The 23,390-nt window shown below is 44.4% G+C and overlaps 1 protein-coding gene across 1 annotated transcript in view; it reads left to right on the top strand.

Annotated features, from left to right (window-relative positions):
• The window catches only part of TENT2 (terminal nucleotidyltransferase 2), a 583,214-nt gene that overhangs the window by 411,110 nt on the left and 148,714 nt on the right, over nucleotides 1-23,390 (top strand). Inside the window, exon 13 of the mRNA XM_078677766.1 lies at nucleotides 21,445-21,536. Coding sequence (XP_078533892.1) covers nucleotides 21,445-21,536 — 92 coding nt within the window. The remainder of the gene's footprint in view (nucleotides 1-21,444; nucleotides 21,537-23,390) is intronic.

Below are 23,390 nucleotides of genomic sequence, written 5' to 3'. Positions count from 1 at the left end.
AAAGGTAGTGGAGTGTATCATTAACAATGTATTGGTGGGTACCCCGGCTGAAGCTACTATGAATGGGGTAATTCCATGCTCTGTGGTAAATGCTCTTGAACCCCTAGCATTAATTGGTGAAGATATTGGAAATACGCCGATAGTAGCACCAGTACTTAATCCATCTGCACCCACTTTTCGGCCTCAACCTGACGTAGCTAGGAGCTCAATTACTCAGCCAGTAAAAAGTTCTATTGTAAGTGTGGATACCTTGTCATTGGATTTTCTCCCGCTATTTGATCTAGACCTAAAATTGAACAGATCTTGGTTGCTTAACTGCTTTAAAGAGATTGAAAGCTTAAAACTAATTTTATCAAATGATATTGATTTAGTTCTCCCAATAAGATCAGTAAATGGGCAACGAACAAGGGTAAAATTTTACTCTAAAATAATTGCTAATCTTGTTTTTCAACAAGCGGAAGTTTTTCAATGTAGAGGAATTGACGTGTTACCTTATGTTAATAGCGATCTGTGTATTCCCCCTAGAGAAAGAAATACAAAGGTGGTCTCTATGCAGGATGATTCTTCTACCTGCAATAGAGACCTAAAAATCTGGGTCTCTAGAGGCAAACGAATGGTCTCTCAGGTACTTCCATTACCTGACAACATAGATATTCCTCTAACAGAAGACAATCAGATGTGGAACTGGTTACCAGGAGTTTTATCAAATAACACATCGAATAACCCACGACTATTTCAACATCTTTAACACTCAATTAAAAATTGTCTCTTGGAATGCTGCTGGCTTGTATAATTGCCCAGAGAAATTTGATTATTTACTTTCTTTAAATGCAGATGTGCTATGTATCCAGGAAACATGGTGTAAAAATCTCCCATATGGAGGGAAAGATTATTTTGTCCTGGAGGCCCCTGCAACTCCTTCTAAAAAAGGCCACGCAAAAGGTGGAATTGCCTGTATGTTATCTAACTCTTTACAATGGCAATTCTCCCACTACATGGACACTAGCAATCTTTTCCAATCTATAACTATTACTAATCTAGCCTCAGTGGGTAGACGGTCTTCGTTTGTAATTTTAAATGCATATATTCCCCCCGAAGATATTTTTAATACCGTTTTAAAGCGAATGTTTTCCTATGTCAAACAATTACTAGAGGTTGATCACCCCCCCTATATATTACTGGTGGGTGACTTAAATAGCAAAGTGTCTAATTTAACTCTAGACATGTTTAGAAATAAATTTAAGGAAGAAGTATACAATATACCTCAAGCACTCTTGCCCACTAAAATAAAAACTAATAAAAGAGGTAAGATTCTTCTTGAGGAACTTAGTCACTTAGAGGGGCTTATCGTAAACGGTAGGATGCCCTCTGATACTCCCGCTAACTATACACATGGATCATTTAGGGGTGAATCTATTTTGGATTACGCAATTACGGACTATGATACTTTCTCTTTTATTAAAGATATGGTGATCATTCACTCTTCCTTGAGTGACCATAAACTGATTAACATAACTGTCTCACTAATTCCCCCAGAAACTAATTCCTGGTCCTTAAAGAATAGAGGCCTTTCTATTAAGTGTAAGTCAGGTAGATGTTTTTGGGGATCTACCAATATGAAGGATGTAGAAAATATTCTTGCCCAAACTATATTAGAACTAGATCATTGGCAAGGTATGGAATTTCTACATCTCGAAAATTTTATCAAACAAGTTATCATGATAGCTAAGAAAACGGGTAATCCTAAAAAGTTACATTTCTCTCCTAGTTCATTACTAATATTAAATAAGGAGATAAATAAACTCGTTAGAAAACAATACCTTAATAGATCTGGGGAAAACGAGCATCAGTTAGCCTTATTAAAAAGAAGGAGGGTTAGATTGAGATCTAAGCTAAAAAGAGAAAAAGAAGATTCTCTTTGGATCAAGTTAAGAGAGGCTTCAACCCACAATAAATCTAGAGACTTCTGGTCCATAATAAGGAAAGGATGTGGTTCAATAACAACTCCCACTCCAATCTCTATTGCGGAAGATGTCTGGACTCTATTTGTGACTACCTTATATGCACCCAATGGTGCAGTGGGGGATACATGGGATCCAGCCCCAAATAGAGAGTATAAAATAGAACTCCCTACCGAGAAATCCATAGCTACCGTGATAAAGAGTATGCGCTCTTCCGGAGCTATGGGACCAGACGAACTGCCCATGTCAATAATTAAGCAAGATGTTACCACCTGGAGTAGGATTCTTCTTCCAGTATTTCAAACATGTTTTAGATCAGGAACAGTCCCCGACTCCTGGAGGGGAAGTATATTAATCCCCATATTTAAAAAGGGTGATCGGGATAAGCCTTCTAACTATCGACTAATAGCTTTGTTGGACTCAATAGGAAAATTTTTCGCTAAATGTCTTTTAATGTTAATAACGGAATGGGCAGAATTAAATAGTATTTTACCCATGGAACAAACAGGATTTCGCAAAGAGCATGGAACTCTAGATAACCTGACATTATTACAGGTGATTATGGACAAATATGCACGTGTTCGAGGTGGTGGCATATACGCAGCTTTTATAGACTTCTCCACGGCGTTTGACAAAGTGGACCGTCCAACGCTGTGGAGAAAGCTGGCTGTACTGGGTATGCCAGGACATTTACTCGAACTAGTCAGGTCTTTACACTTGAACACATGGTGTAAGGTGCTACAAGTTGGAGAAAGGGGTCTCTCTCAATCTATCCCCTCTCTGAATGGGCTAAAACAAGGGTGTATATTGGCGCCCATATTGTTTTCTTTATATACGGCCGACCTACCATCCTCCATCGCAGCTTGTGAGGGACTGGCTCCGACAATTGGAGGGTCAGCTATATCGATCCTTATGTATGCGGATGATATACTTGTTTTAGATTTGACCCCGAAGGGTTTATCTAATCGTCTACATGCATTGAACCAATTTGCTGAAGCACATTACATGAAAATTAATATATCGAAAAGTAAAATCATGTGCATTTTCGGTAAGAAAAAATGTAGGTCTGGAAGCTATAATTGGGCTATTGGCGGACCAAAACTCGAGGTGGTTAAACCTATACCTTTTTAGGCAAAATAATATCAGCTAATCTTAGTGAGAATCCCCATATCGAACATAACTCACGTAAAGCGTTGGCCCATGGTACGGGGTTATGTTCTTTGTATAACGCTACCGGGAAGAGACACTTTTCCCTCTTTCTGGATGTATTCAAAGCGAAAATACCTGCAACTCTACTATATGGAATTGAATTAGTGGAGTTGAAACAATGGGGATTCATGCAAAAAATGGAAGGAAAGGTATTAAGAAAAATCTCTTCTTTTAACACAGCATGCTCTATATCTTCATGCAGGCTGGAATTCGGACTCCGAAGTTGTTGGGTGCAGGGGTTGGTTGCCCTCGTAAGATGGGTAGCCTGTTTGGCCAGAGGTAAACCGGGTACCTTAAGAGAAGCTATCAAAAAGGAACTCCTGGGCAATTTTAACGAGTTCTCGCTGTTAGTAAAAAACTTTAGAAAAGCGGTATCTCTGCTAGAACTGGATGAAAGTACGCTATTTCTACTTTCACCCTCTGAGCTAAAGTTTAAACTAAAATGTACATCTTGGGAACTCTGCTATAAGTTGGATATACTTGCCCAACCTAAACAAAAAGAAAGGGAAGCCCTGGTAAAAACATATATCCCAAAGTTGGCCCAACAATATCTCATTTGGAATATTCCCCATAGAGTCCGTAGATTATGGTACCTTTTAAGACATGACTTGCTTCCACTCAATATTCTTTTAGCAAAATGGTATGGGGTATCTCCAATATGTAATTTGTGTAGTGATGCTGTACAGGATCGTAATCACGTCTTGTTTATTTGTTCCGCATTGCGCCCATTGCGCCATAAATGGTTAAAACCAATTTGTTTACAATTGGGAATTGTAAATGTAAAAATGTTCTTCCATGCACTTTACTGCCCTCCAAATGAAATGTTTTGTTCCAGAATTTTTAAATTTTTTAAAGGGTTTTTAGATATTTATTAATGAAGTACAGGGCGATGTTGATGATTGCTTTACTCGCAGATAAGTCGTGTTTTCTTTTCGTTTTGTGTTGTTATTTGTACTATTCATATTGTATAATTGTGTGCTTATTTTTATGTGGCCCTCTTTGAGAGCCAAAACATAATAAACTTTGACTTTGACTTTGGGGCCTGATGAATTGTAAGGTTAATTTTGTATCATGGTATCAAATGTATCCTCACTGTATTGTGTGAAATGCTGATAATTCTCAAAGCGTGAGAATGTGGGAATACGAGGTGTATTCATATCCTTCATCTTGGCTATTCCAAGACAGGTAGTTTGTTGCACTGTTTTGTTCAGGAAAATCATTTGATGAGGTATGAGGCATGCCTCTGTTCCATGAGCCTGCCAATCTTTTGTATCTATGGTGTATTTCCAAAAGTCGAAAACCTGTACAGATGGTTTGGAAATAAAGGAAGCAGAGAAAATCAGCTTGGTGTTTGTAAGCATATTTTTTTGTAGGTGTAGTGTATAATAATAAGAGGCTGGGTTTGTTGTGTAAAAACCTGAAAAATAAGGAAACATTTGTGCAATGTTTTTGAATCACCTTTTGGGGGTTTTGGGCAATGTTCTCATTGAGTGTAATTGCAAGCAGCATGTGGGATACTAGCTTTGTGTAAAAAATGATGAACATAATGTAGTTAGCAAAACATATCCCCAAAATTAGATGTACCATTATACAATTAATTCATCAGAAGAAAATGCAGCCGATTGCTTTAGATCTGCAAGAAAGTTGTGTACAGTTTCAATGTCCCAATCATCAGACAAGGAACTAGAGGTGAAGATACCATTTAACGACATTTTAAACAAATATGGTATTTGCAAAAGTTCAGTAGGACCTTACACATCATATGATGCCCTGTCCCATACTATTCCTTCCAGAACTGGAACTGCTGTAATGTTCAACAGGGAAAGGTTCCTTAGTTCACGGTGTGATGATGTATGTGGTTTCAGAACCAAGTTCACAGGTTGTACTGCAGAGCGTTCTGGGAGATAGTGTCTGTTCAGAAGCAGGAAAAGGACAGTAACCAAACCAACCCAGAGGACCAAGTTAAGTAATCCAATTGTAATCCAGAGATGTAATCAAGGAGCAACAAAATGTCTCTTTCAGCCAGAGATAGAGTGCATACCCTCGTAGCTTCAAATGGAAAGATGTTGGTGGCAGTTCAGGTTCACTTGAATCCGATGAGATGTCGACATAATGCACAAAATAGCCAGACGCCTTCCAGTCTGTTTTTGACAGCTCAGCAGGTTTTGTACACTTGCAAGAGGACTCGATCTGTGGCATATTCGCATAGACGTCGTCAATTTTTCAAATTGAAATTTGAGTTTTGGTACTTCTTGACTGTACAGTTGTAGCTGTTTCAACAGGAAGAAGTAATACTTCATTGTTTACCACTTCTCTTTGGAGAGAGGAATCTTATGTAGTTATTAAAGCTTCCATCTGAACTTTCTGAACAATAGCAAGAGGAGTGCGACAGCTGCCCAGGAGCCTACTCTGCATACTGTTGAGAATCGGTCACATAGTGGGGTTTGATGATATCAATAGAAAAGAACCTTTTGTCTCTGCGACCAACAAGGGGCGGAAGAACAATAGTTTTGCAGCGTGAATCTTTCTGGATTCACTATGCTGTGCATTATTCCGCGGTCTTGTGGTTGGGTCTGGATTCGTAGTCTTTTCTTTGTTTTTTTTTTTTTGTTTTTTTCTCAGCCCAGGTGGGCGTCGGCGTCACACCCCCTTGGGTGTATTTCCAGTGACGTCGGCATGCTTCCTGCGGAAGCTCCCACTCTTTGGCGCCATCTTCAGATTCTTTTTTTCCGCGGTCGGGTCTGGATCGTTCCCGTTTGGGCTCCAGACATTTTTGGAGAAAGAAAATACAGAAAAGACGAGGAGAAGTCATCTGAAGACTCCAGGGGACTTCATCGACGAAAAGTCAGCAAGGAGAAGGCGTTTTTCATCGAGATCATAGACGACCGTCGACGAACACGCGACCAGAGAGGCCCTGGACGCTCGATGATGGACAACACGCCGTTCAAGTTCTGCCGTAACTGCCACCACAAGTACGCGCAGAAGGACCAGCACCCGGTATGCAACCTTTACCTATCGGTGAACCACGAAAGCGGAGACTGCAACGCCTGTTCCGCCTTCGCCCCGAAGACCCTTCGTGTGAGAGAGAGGCATAGGGTAGCACACGCCACCCTGCAGGGGAAGGCCCCGACTCCGTCCCTCTACGAGCTGGGGATGTCCTCCGAGGAAGAAGACAACGCTGCCGCCGAAGACGACAGCTACACGGTCGTAGAGACCGATTACACGAAGACTTCTGACAAGGTAGGAGACTCTTCGGCCCCCAAGAACCCGAGAGACTCTGAGTCTAGAAAAATCGAGGGCAAGACCCCGAAAGCGCCGACGCCAAAAAAGGCGGCGTCCGCGACTACTCCCAGGCCCAGCGGATCCTCCGAGAAGGAGTCCCCGGGGCCGAGAGCTGCTGATCAGCAGAAAACGTCGAAAATCGTCCCCGAAAAGGATCGATCGACGCCGAGGGAGAAAGACCAAAAACTGACGACGACGACCAGAGACCCAAAATCCGGTTCGACGTCAAACTTCGACACCAAAAGGCACGGCAACGAGCCATCCGCCGAAAAGAACAGCCGACCCATCAGACGCGGAACACGCGGCAGAGATGGAGAAGAAGAGAAGGCGCCTCGAGGCCGAAATGGAGAACATCATGCAGCGGAAGAAAGATTTCGATGCAAAGATGAAAGCCTTCACGATCCCTCACAAGACCAAGCCACCGGTGGTGGAGGCGGTCGAGGAGGAGGATGAGATCGCCGAAGTCGCCGAGGAACAAGACCAGGACGTCGAGGTGATCGACGACCAGGAGGAGTACGAGAATCCCTACGATAGTTACAACTATGGGGAGGAAGAGGAAAGCAGGACGGACACCCAGTCGCACCCTCTGACCTACAGGAGGTAGATTACATAGATGTCGACACCGACAGCCCGGAGGAGGTGGTCGACACTTACCCCTCGAGGCCCTCGCCGCCGGACGACATCGGGGCCTACAACTCGGTGATACAATCTGCCGCAGCAGCTTTCAAGCTCAAGCTCGACGAAGAGAAGCAGAAAGCAGACTTCCTTCTAGAAACATTGCTCCCAACACAAACGAGGAGCCAGTTCCTTCCAATGCTCGAAAGCGTCCTGGCTCAGGGGAAGGAAGCATTCTGGGAGCCCGCAACATGCAAGGCAGTAACACCCAGAACTGAGAAGAAGTACAAGCATTCCACAAAGGACCCGGCCTACATTCAGGGCACGGTCTCCGCAGACTCCATTATCACGGCCACAGCAAGGAGGAGGGCTAACGTACCCACTACCTCGGGACCGCCACCGGATAAGGAGAGCAAAAGGATGGATCTGGTGGGCAGAAGGATCGAACGGAATGCCGCGACCCACTGGCGCATGGCTAATTCCAACGCCCTGATAAACAGGCACATGTACCAGATCATGGAGGGGCTGGGGCAGTTGGTGAAGAACCTGCCCCAGGATGCCAGGCAGAAGGCCGAAAAGCTGGTTGAAGAGGGAAAAAACGCTGCAAATTCTTGCCTTAAGACGGCCCTGGATGGGGCAGACACCGCCAGCAGGCTCATGATGATGGGCGTCACGGAAAGGAGGCACGCCTGGCTCAGGATCTCCGGTTTCAAACCGGAGGTGCAACACAGCATCCTGAACACACCGTTCAACGGCAACACGCTTTTCGGAACAACAGTTGATGAAACGCCCAGTCAACTGAAAAAAGATAACGAAACAGCAAGATCCATGGGAGCATTGCAGTTCAGAGGGAACAAGAGGGGCACCCCGTCACGGAGGCCCGGCGGGAGAGGCGGAAACCAGCCAGGTACATCACACCAGGCTTTCCAGCAAACGCACCAGGCAGACTCGCAGGCTCAGCATGGTCAACAGAAGCAGTCCTGGCAGTACCAACAAAGAGGCCAGTCCTTTCGAGGGAGAAATGGACAGGGACAAAATAGAAGAGGGGGGCAGCAGCCCACCTCTAAGTGACTTCAAAAAACTCTGTGTGCCCGCCCACAAAAAAGATCCCAGGGGGCAGCACGTACAGATGGGTCAAGACAAACTAGACACCTACGACCACATGACACCAGTGGGAGGAAGATTAAGATTTTACCTCCGAGAGTGGAGAGAAATCACATCAGACAAATGGATCCTCAACATTATCCAATTCGGATACTGCATAGAGTTGGAGGGGAGGCCAACAAGCAGAAAACCAAAAAGAAAAACACTAGCAAGCAAGCAGCTGCAGTGTCTTCAGGAGGAGGCAAAGGAACTCCTGCGGAAGCAGGCCATAGAACGGGTACCCTTCAAGGAAAGAAACACAGGAATATACTCAACGTACTTCCTGGTACCAAAGGTAGACGAGACAATGAGACCCATTCTGGACTTACGGTTCCTGAACAAATTCATAAGAACGCAAAAATTCAAAATGACCTCCCTGCAAGAGGTGCTCCCACAATTGCAGACCGGGGACTTCATGGTCACAATAGACCTCAAAGACGCCTACCTGCACATCCCAATGAACAGAAAGCACAAACACATGCTCAGGTTCACCATTGGAGAAAGCCACTACCAGTTCACGACACTGGCCTTCGGACTAAAATCAGCACCAAGAGTTTTCACAAAGTGCCTCGCAGCTGTCGCAGCGCACCTACGAAGGCAAGGAATACACATATACCCTTACCTGGACGACTGGCTGGTGAAAGCAAACTCATACCAAAAATGCAAGCAGCACGCACATACAGTGACGAGCACACTCATAAGCCTGGGATTCTCCATCCATTGGAAGAAATCATCAATGGAGCCGGAACAGGTCAAGATCTTCCTGGGAGCACAGATCAACACCTCACTGGGCAAGGTGTTCCCCAGCGAGAAGAGGGCGAGGGCGCTGGTGAAGGAAACTCGCCTCTACCGGAAGGGGCAAGCTCGGACAGTGAGGACTGCGAGCAAGATCATGGGCATGATGGCATCATGCATCCACCTGGTACCAAACGTACGACTCCACATGAGACCCATTCAAGAATGGCTACAGGAGCAATGGTCACAAGCTACAGGCGGTTGGGAGGATCTAGTGGTTGTAACGCACGCAGTGCAGAAGGAGATGGCATGGTGGACCATGGACAACCTAACAAGGGGAAAGCCTCTAACGCCCCCAACGCCAACAGTGACCATCACCACAGACGCATCCCTGAAGGGATGGGGCGCTCACATGGAGGAGCTCAAGGTGAGGGGACTGTGGACGCCAACAGATGCGGCAAAACACATCAATTACCTAGAACTGAAGACAATCTTCCTTGCACTGAAAGCCTTTCAAACAAGACTGTACAAACACAAGGTGTTGATACAAACAGACAACACCACTGCGATGTTCTACATCAACAAGCAGGGGGGCACACAGTCAGCCCCGCTTTCAACGCTGGCGCAGGAGATATGGAGATGGGCCATCCCTCTCAAGATAGACCTGCTAGCCATACACCTACCAGGGAAGGAAAACATACAAGCCGATTGGCTCAGCAGGCAGACATCGGCATCCCACGAGTGGGAGCTCAATGCTCAGGAGACAAGGTACCTGTTCGACAGATGGGGGACACCATCGGTGGACCTATTTGCCACACGCCAGAATGCAAAATGCCAAAACTTCGCATCCAGGCAGCCCGAGGAGGGGTCACTGGGGAATGCCCTATGGATAGATTGGTCAAGGACATTTGCTTACGCCTTTCCCCCGATACCACTGATGCACAGAGTGCTGAGCAAGTGCAGAGCGAGCAACATGACACTGATACTGGTCGCACCACAGTGGGCGAGGCAGACATGGTACTCGCAGATCATGGAGATGACACAGTGTGCACCCCACAGATTCAGCAGGAGGAAAGACCTACTCTCCATGCAGAACGGAGAGGTACTACATCCAGAGCCAGAGAGCATGAGCCTAGTAGCGTGGCTCCTGAGGACATAGAGTTCGCACATTTGAGACTACCAGAAAGCACCCTGAGGGTACTTCGGGAGGCACGAAGACCCAGCACTCGGAAGTACTACGTTGCGAAATGGAAAAGATTCACTATATGGTGCAGACAGGAAAGACTCCACAATAAAATAAAGAGGGACTCCACAGTGCTACGGTACCTGACGCACTTGCTGGATAAGAACCTTAGCTCATCCTCTTTAAGAGTTCACTTGGCAGCGATAGTCGCCTACACAAGGGGAGAAACGTGCAGGAGCTTCTTCACATCACAGGTGGTGAAGAGATTCCTAGAAGGTGCGAAAAGGATCGCACCACCCAAGCGGGTACCACCACCTGCATGGAACTTGAACACAGTCCTAACGGAACTCATGAAAGAGCCCTTTGAACCACTTCACAAGGCCTCCCTAAAGATGCTAACTATGAAAACAGCCTTCCTGGTTGCAATAACGTCCTTACGCAGAGTAAGCGAGCTTCAAGCGCTGACGCTAAAAGAACCCTACATACAAATACACAATGATAGAGTTGTGATGAGGACTGACCCACACTTCATGCCGAAGGTGGTATCGAAATTTCACATGAACCAGTCTATACAGATACCGAGTTTTTTCCAAAAACCAACAACAAGCGCAGAGCGAGCTCTGCACACCCTGGACGCCAGAAGGGCAGTCATGCACTACATTGAAAGGACAAAGGGACACAGGAAAACAAAACAGTTTTTTGTGTCATTCGCAAACAGCTTCATGGGGAAAGCTGTAACCAAAAAGACCATTGCACGATGGATCGCACAGACAATTCAACTCTGCCACAAGTGTGCAGGACAGGAACTGGCAGAGGGGACACGTGCCCACTCCACCAGGAAGAAGGGCGCTACAATAGCCTTCCTGGCTAACACACCCATAGAGGACATATGCCTGGCGGCAACATGGGCTTCGGTGCACACGTTCACGAAGCACTACTGTGTGGACATACAAATGAACAAGGAAGCTCAAGTTGGACAGAAGGTGCTACAGCACATATTCAACACCCAACGCTCATCTTCCACCCAGCCGCCACAGAGATGAGAAACCGCTACAAAATCTATGCACAGCATAGTGAATCTAGAAAGATTCACGCTGCAAAACGAATAGTTTTCTTACCTGTCGGTGTAGTTTTGCAGCTTGAAGATCTTTCTGGATTCACTAGCGAACCCACCCACCTCAGCCAGAAAGATGAGGCTGGAGAGAGAAGAGGTGGTTAACTAAAGAAAGGACTTTAAAAGTACAAAGCGGTAAAATACCAAATAAATAGAACATTGCCATTACTTCGGAAACGAAAGAAACACGGAAAAAAAGAACCCGAAGATGGCGCTCAAGAGTGGGAGCTTCCGCAGGAAGCATGCCGACGTCACCGGAAATACACCCAAGGGGGTGTGACGCCGACGCCCACCTGGGCTGAGAGAGAAAAAAAAAAAAAAGAAAAGACTACGAATCCGGACCCAACCACAAGACCGCGGAATAATGCACAGCATAGTGAATCCAGAAAGATCTTCAAGCTGCAAAACTACACCGACAGGTAAGAAAACTATTCGTTCTGGTACCTTCGACAGCCAGGACAAGTGCAGGTAAGATGGCCCATATTCTTTATTGGCCAAAAAATGTTCCCTGACCAAGTCCCCAATCTTCAGGACTCTGGACGTTCTTGCCGGTATGACCTTCACTTCTCCAGTGGCGGTGCTTTTTGCTTGGAGGGTCCCGAAATTCATTGAGTTCCTGTAAAACAGCCAAACTTCCATTGATGTCAAATGGTGTTTCCGCCGCCACTGCGCTGACAATATTGATGTCTGCTACCCACATTCTCACACCAAACATGATTTCTTATGGAGTACAACCCCTAGGGATTTTCTTAGCATGCTATATAGTGCCCTCTGGACCCCTTATAGGTGATTCACCCAACTGCGACCCGAGCCTCATACCCTTACTGTTAAGGGCAGGTCTAAGTCAAGTTTTTTCCTCAACTATCGAATTTCCCTCTGGATGATTAGGGGAGGAGTACCCCAAGGCCACACCCAAACTTCCCATGGCTTCTTTGTAAGCCCAAAAGCTAAACGCCAGGCCCTGGTCGAAATGTAGTGTGGCAATTGTGTAAGTCCTGATGAAGACTTGCAAATCCTTTATAAGAGTTCAAGCGTCAGCTTAGCGCTGTGGCCAAACCCACTTGAATCTGGAACATGACTCTAATGCCACCAAGATGTACTTGTAAGCCCTGTCTCAGTGTTAAGGGGACTGGATGATCCAAATAAACGACTGCTAGAGGTTTGTCTGAGATCAATAGATGTGTCCGTGATGAACATGCAATAGTTGAGCCTTTCATCTGCTGGCAGTTGTCACATTTGAGGACAAAGTCCTTGGTCAGGTTTGTAAGACCAGGCCACTAATCGTGTTCCTTAAGTAATAAAACTGTAGCTGTGTCACCTGTATGTGCTGACCCCAGATCCTCAGCTAGTATTAAACCCAATCTGCGATCAGTGTTTGGTGTAACTCGATCCCCCACTTCTGGAATCTGAGTATACAGAATTTTTTGTGCATCTAACTTTTAGGAGTACTTGAGTGGAAAGCCTTTGGGTTGTTGTGTTTCATTGCGCGTGTTATTGACAGCCACCATGATGTCTCGGTCTAATCTCGTGCTAGAACTAGTGATTGCAGCAACAGCAGCATTGCGAACTGTTGCCTAAGTGGCTTCATCATTTATGGAATTCCCTGAAACATAGACACCAACACGTTGATGACTCTGTGTGTGGATAACATGAGCCAGTTCCAAGTATTCTTTCAGCTTTGCCACCTGTTCCCAAAGCAACTTGGGCTTGAATGTGCAACCCTTGGAATCTCGAAATCCATTCTGGCCAAATAGTGAAGGTATTCATTATAGGACTGGTCACTGTAATATGAATTGCACACAATGAGTGTGGGAAATCTGTGATCCATCTATCTACTGGCAGTATCTGGGCATTGAGGTTTGCCAGCTGCACTGTACAGTCCCTTAAGAACTGTGTGTGTGTTTTTTTCAGGATGGAATTTTCCATCATGCATGCTTCCCTTCGATTGCGCATGCCACTGAATATTGGTGTTGTGTACCTACGGCAGGCTAAGCAGATCCATCAGTGTAAATAATGTAATCATATCGATCTAGAATCATTATTTCATTCGGCAGAGGATATTCTTGTTCTTACTGCAGGAATGCTTGTGTTTGTAATGTAGTCAAATCTGCCCTCTACATCTGTTGCAGTGAGAGAGTTAGCCCAATGAATCCATCATGGATGTAATGCTTTGGCACGCTTGTGCGTTTTCCCTGAGCTAGTGCTCTCGCTCTCTCACTACAGCAGTCTGTACCGCTATGAGAATTTTCTCAGTGGGTGCAAAACGCATTTCAGTGTTTGTGTACAAACGTGATTTCTATGCAATAGGTACTGTATCACCTTCATTGAAAGTGTGGCACTATGTGCATTTTGTACTGCAAATGTGCGTGTGGATGTGTTAAAGTGCCTGTAGTCCAAGACTAGACCATGTGAATTGTCTGGTTTCATTACGGGAAACAAGGGATTATTCATGGACGAGGTGCAATTTTATATTACACCCTGGCATTCAAGTTGTTCAAGGACGTCCCTAACTTGTTTTTTGGCTTTTGGGTAGTGTCTCTGATTTTAATGGGATTTCATGATGAGGTGACTCATCATCCCACCCAACATGATTGCAGTAAAGGGCAGGAGCTAGTGCTAACACCCACTCCTTGGCGTATGAATGTTTAATAGATTCTGGAACAATGTCGGGCAAAGTAGGTAAAATTACTGTTTCTCTCATTGGGCACTTCATTATGAACTCAGGTGGCCAATCCTTTCAACCAAAAGAATATCTTAACCATATGTCAAGTTTTCCCAAAAGAGAACATTTATGTTTCTGGGTATGCCCCCCAGGAGTGTTATTTTTTATAAACGATGTGGGACACCTACCCGTGTTTCGCCGTGATGTGCGCATTCAGCGCTACTACCACCATATAATCTATCTGGTTTCCGGCGATGTATTGTGGCTTCTGCCGCACAGTCCAGCATCGGTACTGCCCATTCCCTGTTCAGAAGCCGAGTCCTCAGTAATCTAGGCATGTCTTATTTTAATCCTAGCTATCTTTTTCTATTTGAATTGAGGTTTAGGAGTCTTTGGTTTGTCCTTTTTTTTTTTTTTTTTTTTTTAAGGGTGTAGTCTGAAGTGCAATGTAAGCAAAGCTTCACACGCTCTTCTAATCTGTGCTCTGGCTGTCTACCTCTCTCCGAACTTGTATTGGATGAATCCTGAAAGGAACGAGAGGAACGGGAATCTGTATCCTGATATGTCAGGCTTTCTAATATTATCACGGTTTCTTAAATTATATTTCCTGTCAGTGGTTTTCTGCTGAAGAGTCCCATCCCGTGATTGTGTCTTGTTTTGTTTAATTTTTTGCTATCCCATTACTTCATTTAAGAATTGGGTACTTGCTAAGAGTTATCCTTTTTAGAATTACTCTTAGCCTGTGGTTTCCCAAGTCTGGTTCCCAAATTAGCTCTAGCTAGTGTAGCATAGGTTTCTTTGATAATTTTAGGGAATTCCCGCTCCTGCTGGGCAGGAGTGAACTCCCTCAGGCGTTGGCATATTGCTACCGCTGCTGCCTCCCCTTTTATGTTACTCAACATAATAGTGGATACTGCGACAACATTGCTCATCAGTTTCACCCCTAAGTCCAGGGCAGGTGCTGCCCCGTACTCCTTCATAAGCTGTTTCAATACATCAGGTAAGACAACCAGTGAAAGGGTACCATGAGTCCTGGTATATATGGCAGCTAATACTGTACCCCAAGTGACACAATCTTCCACCGTGGAGCCTCCCCATCGGCAAGCAAATTGTCAATATTCTGTGTTTTTCCTGTGGGCCTGTATGAGAAAAAACAGCTTCAAGCTGGCTTGTTTTCTGTACTATCCAGAAAGGAAATTTGCTCTTGACCGGGGGGAATCTTTTCCATTACGGCATTCAGCATTTGTGGGCTGATACCCGTGTAAAGCAAATTATGGTTGTGCAGCCTGCGCAGTCCGCACAAGGTTAATTGTGAATGTTCGCATTATGCACTGTGTGAGTTTCTGTAGAGTTTTACTAGATCTTCGTATAGTGTTGCTAATTCTTCTGCATCTAAATTAGCAATATTATGATGCAGTGTATAAGCCACTAGGATCGGCCAAGTCGCTCCTTTACTGAGCAGACAGAGTCTCACAATTTCTACTGTTCTCAGGAGGGCCCCTTTAAACCAATGTATGTGTTCTTGCTAAGCCAACGGAATTTCTATGTCAACATATGGAAAGTATTCCCTGGTGTTTCATCGTGGATTTGGATGGGGATTTGTAAAGCGCGTAGCTACCCTAGGGCGTCCCAGCGCTGAATTGACCTATAGTTCCAGAGGGGGGGTAGAAGGAGTGGAAGATTTATGGGAAGAGCCAAGTTTTTAGTTGCCTACGAAAGGCCAAAAGATTGTGTTCTCTCCGCATGGAAAGTCGTAGAGCGTTCCACAGTTTTGGGGCTTTGTAGGAAAACGAGCGCCCCCCGGATCGGGCCTTTTTTATTCTAGAAACGGTGGCCAGGGAAAGGGAGTCTGACCTGAGTTGTTTGTTAGAATGGTGGGGTTTGACGATGGATCTCAGAATCGGAGGGCCTCTGCCTTGCATTATTTTGTGTGCGATGCATAGGGTCTTAAAGGTGCTCCTTTCTTTAACCGGAAGCCAATGCAGACTTTTGAGTGCTGGTTTAGCAGAGCATCTCGGTTTGGTTCCGATTAAGAGTCTGGCAGCAGCGTTCTGAGCGCATTGCAGTCTGTGAATGACTGATGCCGGTGCCCCCAGGTACAGGACGTTGCCGTAGTCCAGTCTGGAGTTCACCAACCCCTGCAACAGCAGTTTCCTCGATTTTGGGGGGGGGGGATCAGATGGAGGATTTTTCGCGCCATTCGAATGAGGCCGAAGCAAGTGCCCGTGGTTTTTCTGGGCTGAGTTTTGAAGTTGAGGTCTTGATCCAGCCAGATCTTCATTGTATGTGTGAAACAACTTTGTGCGAGCATCCATAACCAGAAATGTAACCCAAGAGTAGAAGACCTCTGTTCTGAATGCTTTGTGTCCCTCAACCACTAAGGTAACGTCTCTATCCATTGCAGAGAGAGACCATGTTCTGATAATTTCATAGTAACTGTATGTCTGCAATTATCTGTAATATTTAGAGTAATTCCACCCGCTGCTCCATTTACGGGCATTCGTTTGAAGGAAAAGGAAGTTAATTAAATGAATTTATTGAGATAGGGTTAGCACAACGTGGGAAAAGTTTATTCTACAAGTGTGAATAACCTGCAGTAATACATAGGTTATACCTACTCAACTGAGGCAGATGTATCTTCCCACCATGGATATTTCCGGTTTGCAGGCGAGTAGGGGTCTCTGAGAAAAGCACAACTGAACTACTCAAATAGACCATTAAATAAGAACCCAACCAACGTTGGGCAACATGTTGTGTAGTTCCCACAAATCCCTAGGATCTGCATGTTTGTTGGACAACAAACTTTGGACGAGGTGCCTGGACTGATTGGAAGCACCCCCGCAAGATATGCTGTCCTATAGACCAGCTAGCTCACAGTATCACCACAAGCCCCCCTAACTTTACCGGGGAGTGAATGGTTTCTAGAAACCACTGAATAATGACAACCCTAACCCCTCGGGGATTAAGGAAACAGAACATTGCCTTTCGCTCAGTCACTCATGCTTACTTGTGTTCAGAGAAATATGCAGAGAATGCACAGTGGATAATTTTCAATATATGTACTGAACTAGCGTTATTCTTCTATAGAAAACATGTGCCGCGATAATCAGACCGAATCAGATGAAAGCGAGTACAAGCACCAAAAGAGTAAATAGTTGATACAGTTCAAACCATGGTGCTAAAACAGTGTGTATATATGCAGGCATATAAACAAGGCAGTAATCAGGCGCACTCCTATGCAAACTCTACTCTGCGTGTATCTAGAGTGTATGTAGGTGTGAAGCCAAGAATCCCCCCAAGGGATGATCCATCCCCATTACCTAGCATGAGAGAATGTAGGAGCCCGACTTGGTCACAAACTGGGGACCCCTCACGGAAGTGTCAGACCGTTGCGTGGTGAAGTCTCAGCATGTAGGGACCCTCGGTGTCAGCTGAAGTGCCTCTTCTGCTTATCTCTTGTGATGCTCATTGAAACCTTTTGATGTGCATATAGATTAGCAATGTTATGTATATGTAGACAGCCCCATCGCCCTGTGGATGAAGATAGATCGATATTTGTACAAAGTGCGTCAAGAGGCCTTGTACATGGCTTGGAGGCATTGCGATGATGCAATGCGAAGCTAGATGTGTAAACAGAGTAGTTTTAGAGAAACTAATCCAACATTGCCCCATACGCAAATATGTGCAAAAGATCACAGCAGAAACATTATTGTGCAAAATTATGACAATGTAAGAAAAATGTGTAGCACCATTACTTTGTCTAACCCGGGCACATACTGTTGCATTCGATGACGTCGCCGCAGAGTTGCTCAACGCTCTCTACCGACGTGCAGAGGTACTGCTGAATTTTTGTGGGGATCCTTTCTGGCACCTGGGGAGGATTCTAAGATGAGGAATTTGCCACCAGATCCTGCCTCTACCAGATATGCTGTTACCAAAGGTAAGTAACTTTTCCTTTACTCATTACTGAACTCATAAACTACCCACCCACCTCACCAGCTGTCAATAACATTGTATTGTGTTGATGTGTGCCATAAAGCTATGCAGTAGAAGTGGGGATGTGTGGCAATATTCCAGTACAGTGCATGTTGGGACAGAGAGGATGCTGTATTTTTAAATGAACATTGCACCTTATGGGTATCTTTAATTCTGTGACTGGAAAGATTCCTTTCCCCTGTAATTTTCCTTAGCAGAGAGGGAAGGTAAAAGGGAATTTAGGACACTCTTACACACCTTCAGCTAGGTGCTACAATCTGGCCTCATGGCCTTCTTAAGAGCTCCCCCCCCACCACCCTCCTCCCCCTCCGAAAAAGTGCTTGATTAGCTTCCTTCCTTCCTATCTTCATATTAAAGGAGGTGCCACCAAACTATTCAACAACGAGGTGGCTGCATCAAACTACAGATTGACTTTAAAATATGACTGAAGTGTTCCAGGATCTCTGCGAATTGGCAGGAATATTCTATGTTTATGACTTAAGTGGGGATTTCACAATACTAATGTATTCCCTCATAGCCCATATATTTTACGAATTGAAGCTTGGTTCATAATTTTTTCCAAAGACCTTCAAAGCACAACAATTACAATTTCAGTGATTCTATTTTTGAATTCTTTATTTGTTTTATTCCATATTTCATTTTTTTCTGTTTTAAAGGTTGTTCAACTCTTTTTATCATTCTTCATAAATACAACACATAGAAAATCTTTCTGAAAAGTTTTTTTAAATAATCAATATTCTATACAATACATAAAGATATCCACAATACTTTTTAAAAAACAAACAATTTTTAAATTATTCAAAACCGACGCAAAAGCAAAAAAGAACAAATGATACCCTGGTTACACTACATCAATATACCTATCATACAACACTCACACCAATTCATACACTTCCATAACATCCACTAACACCCGACTCTTGTACATAGCAAGGTAAGCCGTTAGGTAGAGGAAAACTCCACTATGATTGAAACCACAAAGTGTTTTAGTAGGGTTCCGCACCAGGTCGACACGCGTTTCGGTGGATTCTAGTATGTAACAACCACCTTCCTCAGGACCTAAACCGATCAAACTCTTCCTTTCTATGAACCAAGGTACGCATTCTGCCAAATTGGGTTCATTGAAACTACCTTTAAATGCCCTAGTCCTTCGTAACTCGCCTTCGCTGTAGGTGTCACTGGGCAGAGGAAATCGATAGAATCAACTATATGCGGTAACGGAGACATGAAGATCTAATGAAATAGAAGCTGTCTACCCTGTAAAGAATAATGAGCAGGGTAGATGAAAAATAGGAACCAAGTATTTCGCATGGAACCCAATTTGGCAGAATTCGTCAGTGTGATATTCCTTTTTGCCCCATAAAAATGACACTGGCTTTTACCATTACAACCTCATATATATGAGGAAAACAACTTATTATCTTGTGGATGACATTAAGAAGTGTTTGCTATCAATCTAATTACAGAAGTTAACCAATGAACACACTATAAAATATTCTCCCTTTTTTTAGCTTATACCTTGGTTCATAGAAAGGAAGAGTTTATATCTGTTATGGTCCTGAGGAAGGTGGTTGTTACATACTAGAATCCACCGAAACGCGCGTCGACCTGGTGTGGAACCCTACTAAAACACTTTGTGGTTTCAATCATAGTGGAGTTTTCCTCTACCTAACGACTTACCTTGCTATGTGCAAGAGTCGGGTGGTTAGTGGATGTTATGGAAGTGTATGAATTGGTGTGAGTGTTGTATGATAGGTATATTGATGTGGTGTAACCAGGGTATCATTTGTTCTTTTTTGCTTTTGTGTCGGTTTTGAATAATTTAAAAATTGTTTTTTTGTTATTTAAAAAAGTATTGTGGATATCTTTATGTATTGTATAGAATATTGATTATTTAAAAAAACTTTTTAGAAAGATTTTCTGTTGTATTTATGAAGAATGATAAAAAGAGTTGAACAACCTTTAAAACAAAGAAATATGGAATAAAACAAATAAAGAATTCAAAAATAGAATCACTGAAATTGTAATTGTTGTGCTTTGAAGGTCTTTGGAAAAAATTATGAACCAAGCTTCAATTCGTAAAATGTAAAGGCTTTGAGGGAATACATTAGTATTGTGTGTTTTTTCTCTTCCCCTCTTTTCCCTAGCCTTAAGTATCTTGAGAGAGGGTCCCCATTTTCATGTTATTAAGTGGGGATTTCTACAACACAGAACCAGGATTACACGTAAGTAACATTTCCTTCTAGAATATTTTCCTCTACAACTGGACTCCTTGAGCTAACAGGATATGCCAGAAGGATCTTAGCAAGACCATCACAGGGAAGAGGAAACTAGGTGCCCCCAGCAGCACATTTCTGAAAGTATGATAAAAGCAGGTATGTTATAAATCCATTAAAATATCTTGAGTTGGAGTGAAGAACTGTATTGCATGGTCAAGTCCGAGTAGTTGGGACAGCAACCAACGGCCAGTCTGAATCTATGCATCTTTTACTGTTTGACAACCCAGCTACCTTGCTTGGATTTTAGTTTCCCTTCTACAAGAGGCTTCTATGAAGGGCACCCCCCCACCTCGTTCCAAAAATGCAATCTTTGGATTGTTTCCAGGTCAGTGGTTTATGTACTACGTTCAGGTCTGCCTCCATCATGAAACTTTGATTATTTTCCTTCGACAAATCCAAACCCCCTTGGTACCACTGTAATGATGTTTGTGAGTAGTCCAGGGTAGCCTCATGACTGGTGCCCTTATTGCAAATTCAAGCTGCCTCCTGTGAGTTTTGATGTTCACAATTAGTATTATAAAACCTATGCCCATAACAATCTTTTCCACTTATTAAAAGAAACACACATCCCCTGCAACTGGATTTAAGCACTGACCCCGTGTTCAAATACTTTGCCCAAACACCAGAATGCTTTCATCACCCAAGGCTTGTGCAAAGGGATATTGGAGATATAACCATAGGAATACATGCCAAGGAAACCAGTGGAGGGTCTCCCCAATCTCAGTGCACACCACCACAAGCACAAGTTCTGCAGTCGGGGGGGGGGGGGGGGGGTTCCTCTATATCAGTGGCCGCCTTAACTCTCAACTCTCCACCCATCAAATTGCCCAACATCTCCACCCAAATTGTTGCCAAAAAGGAAAAATTGCAGGCGATTCTCAGGACAAAGAGAAGACATGGTGGTATTGGCACACGTGCTCTGATGGTTGGTGCTTTCTGTCCTTTAAAGTAAGTACCTTCTCCCTGAAACTGAAAATACTAAATGCATAGTATTTCACATCCCATCCTGACAAGAAAAGCTAATCTGATGGGGTTTTGGCTGTTTCTTGCTCAACTGCACGTATAAGAACTGCACATAGAAGACTGAAACAGGGATAAATTAAAACTAACTGTAATTGAGGACAAAAAACATCAGGTATTTTGAGATAGAGTATGTTGAAGTTACTAATATATGAACGTATTAAATGAAATTAAGAAATAAAATTATTTAATGTGCTTTATTTTCATAAAGTGATGGTTTGATTAACATAAACTGTTACTTTTAGCTGGAACAAACACATGATTTCAGTTCGTGAAGCCAAAGTACTACCAAGACCAGATCGGGTGGAATGGCGAAATAAATTTATTTGTGTTGAGGGTAAGTTGGCAAGGCGCTTTTAATGCTGCACTCTCCAATTTACCGAGTTGGTTATGTTTTCATTAAACCTTGTACTTGTTTTTACAACCATTATTTAATGCTAAACAAAATGCTGAACATCGAAGGAAAATGGTCTTGTTCATCTTGAGATATATAAAACTATATGCCAGGCAAATGATGGTATGGAAATCGAGTTTCAGTGAATATTTGTTAATAGTGCATCACCAAGTACAGTGTCTGTTATCATCTTACTAAAATCTTTGTTTCCTTCACACTTCAGAATTACAAAAAAGTGCTTCATTTTGCTTTCCGAACTGCTGAATGTGTACAGTTTATTTACAGATATTTACATTTTGTTCTGTTAGGAAAAAAATGACATCTGCCAGATTTACTTTTACACTTTATGTACCCCAGCAGAATTGTCACATAATTCAGTTTATTTTTCTTTCTCTGACTACAAAGTGCAAGGAATTCGTAAGCACCAGTCTCCGTGTTAAAAAATAAGCAGAAGACATAGCCTGACATTTCACCTCTGCCTTTGAAGCACAGTATATGTGACACGATAAATACAACATTTAAATACATCTTTAATCTAAAAGAGACTACTAGATTTGGATTCCTCACCTTAGAACTATCCCCAGGCATCAGACTGGATCAGGAGAATTTTTCTTCAGCAGCACCCCATGCGCGCGCGCAGTAGGTGGCGTCAGTTGTCTCCGCGTTCGTCATTGGCGTTGTGATCGCTGGAATGATGTCACGGTATCTACTTAGACGACCGCCCAGCGCGCTGAAGTCAGTACTTTCTTTTTCAGCACCAGCCAGCACAGATCCGGAGAGAGCAGTACCTAGAGTCACTTTTTTACTTTTTTTTGTTCGTCTTTTTACATCTTTCCGAGTCGTTTGGTGGACCAGCTTCAAGCCTTGTTGCTCCTGCCACAAGCTAATGTCAGTGTTGGACCCTCATCTTGTGTGCCTCTGGTGCCAGGAACGTTACCGTGCCCCGAACTCGTGCTCCGACTGCCGGGCCATGGTCCCGAAGTCTTTGCGGGAGCCGTCCCAAAGTCAAAGTCTTTGCGGGAGCCGTCCTGAAAGCTTCTGGAGACTTGGCAGTCAGCTCTGTGCTGCTCGATGTCCCGATCGAGAGAGAGGTTGTGGGACCTTTTGCGGAGCCATCACCACCACTCCTCATCAAAGTCTTTGGTTAAGTCGAAGCACAAGAAGAAGGCGAAGAAGCACCGTCGCTCTTTGCGTTCTCCACGTCTGTCCGCCGACACGATGCGGAAGGTAGTCGCCTGGCTCTGCCCGCAGAGCCTGTTGGGTCAACTCCGGCCTTCCCTCCCTTCCTGGGAGCCGGAGCGACCCATGCCCAACTTTTACAAAGCCCTCCACTCTATCTTTAGGCAGCCCGGCTCTGCCAACGCGACCTTCAGGTCCCGCGGACTCAGCTGTGGGTTCTAGGCCTTTGATGCTGGTGGCTTCGCCTTTGGCGCCGAAGGGGATCCAGGCCTGGGTCTGGATAGGTGCTGGTTGACCTAACAACACCTCCTTTGGTGCCGAATCCATTGACCACACCTTCGCCCCCTCCGACACCAGTTGTGTCCCCAACCGATATCGACCCCAGTCGCCCACTCGATGTGGACTCTGGGCTGGACCGACGTCTGTGCCGGCACCGACCGGTACTTTTGTACCCCTGTTCTCCCCTGGTGTTCCCTATTGCCCTGAGCGTCTACCAGTGGAGGGTGAGGGGAGGGTCTGTGGACCCTCTGCCAGACCAGTTAGAAGAACCGGATTGGATAGAGGATTTGGGTGCGACCAGTGGTCTGGACACCTCTCCAGTCCTTGGCATGCTATCTC

This window comes from Lissotriton helveticus, chromosome 2_1 (genome assembly GCF_964261635.1).
Source record: "Lissotriton helveticus chromosome 2_1, aLisHel1.1, whole genome shotgun sequence".
Classification (NCBI taxonomy): Eukaryota; Metazoa; Chordata; class Amphibia; order Caudata; family Salamandridae; genus Lissotriton; species Lissotriton helveticus.
The sequence above is the reverse complement of the archived record's forward strand: the minus strand, read 5'-3'. Positions and strand labels throughout refer to the sequence as shown.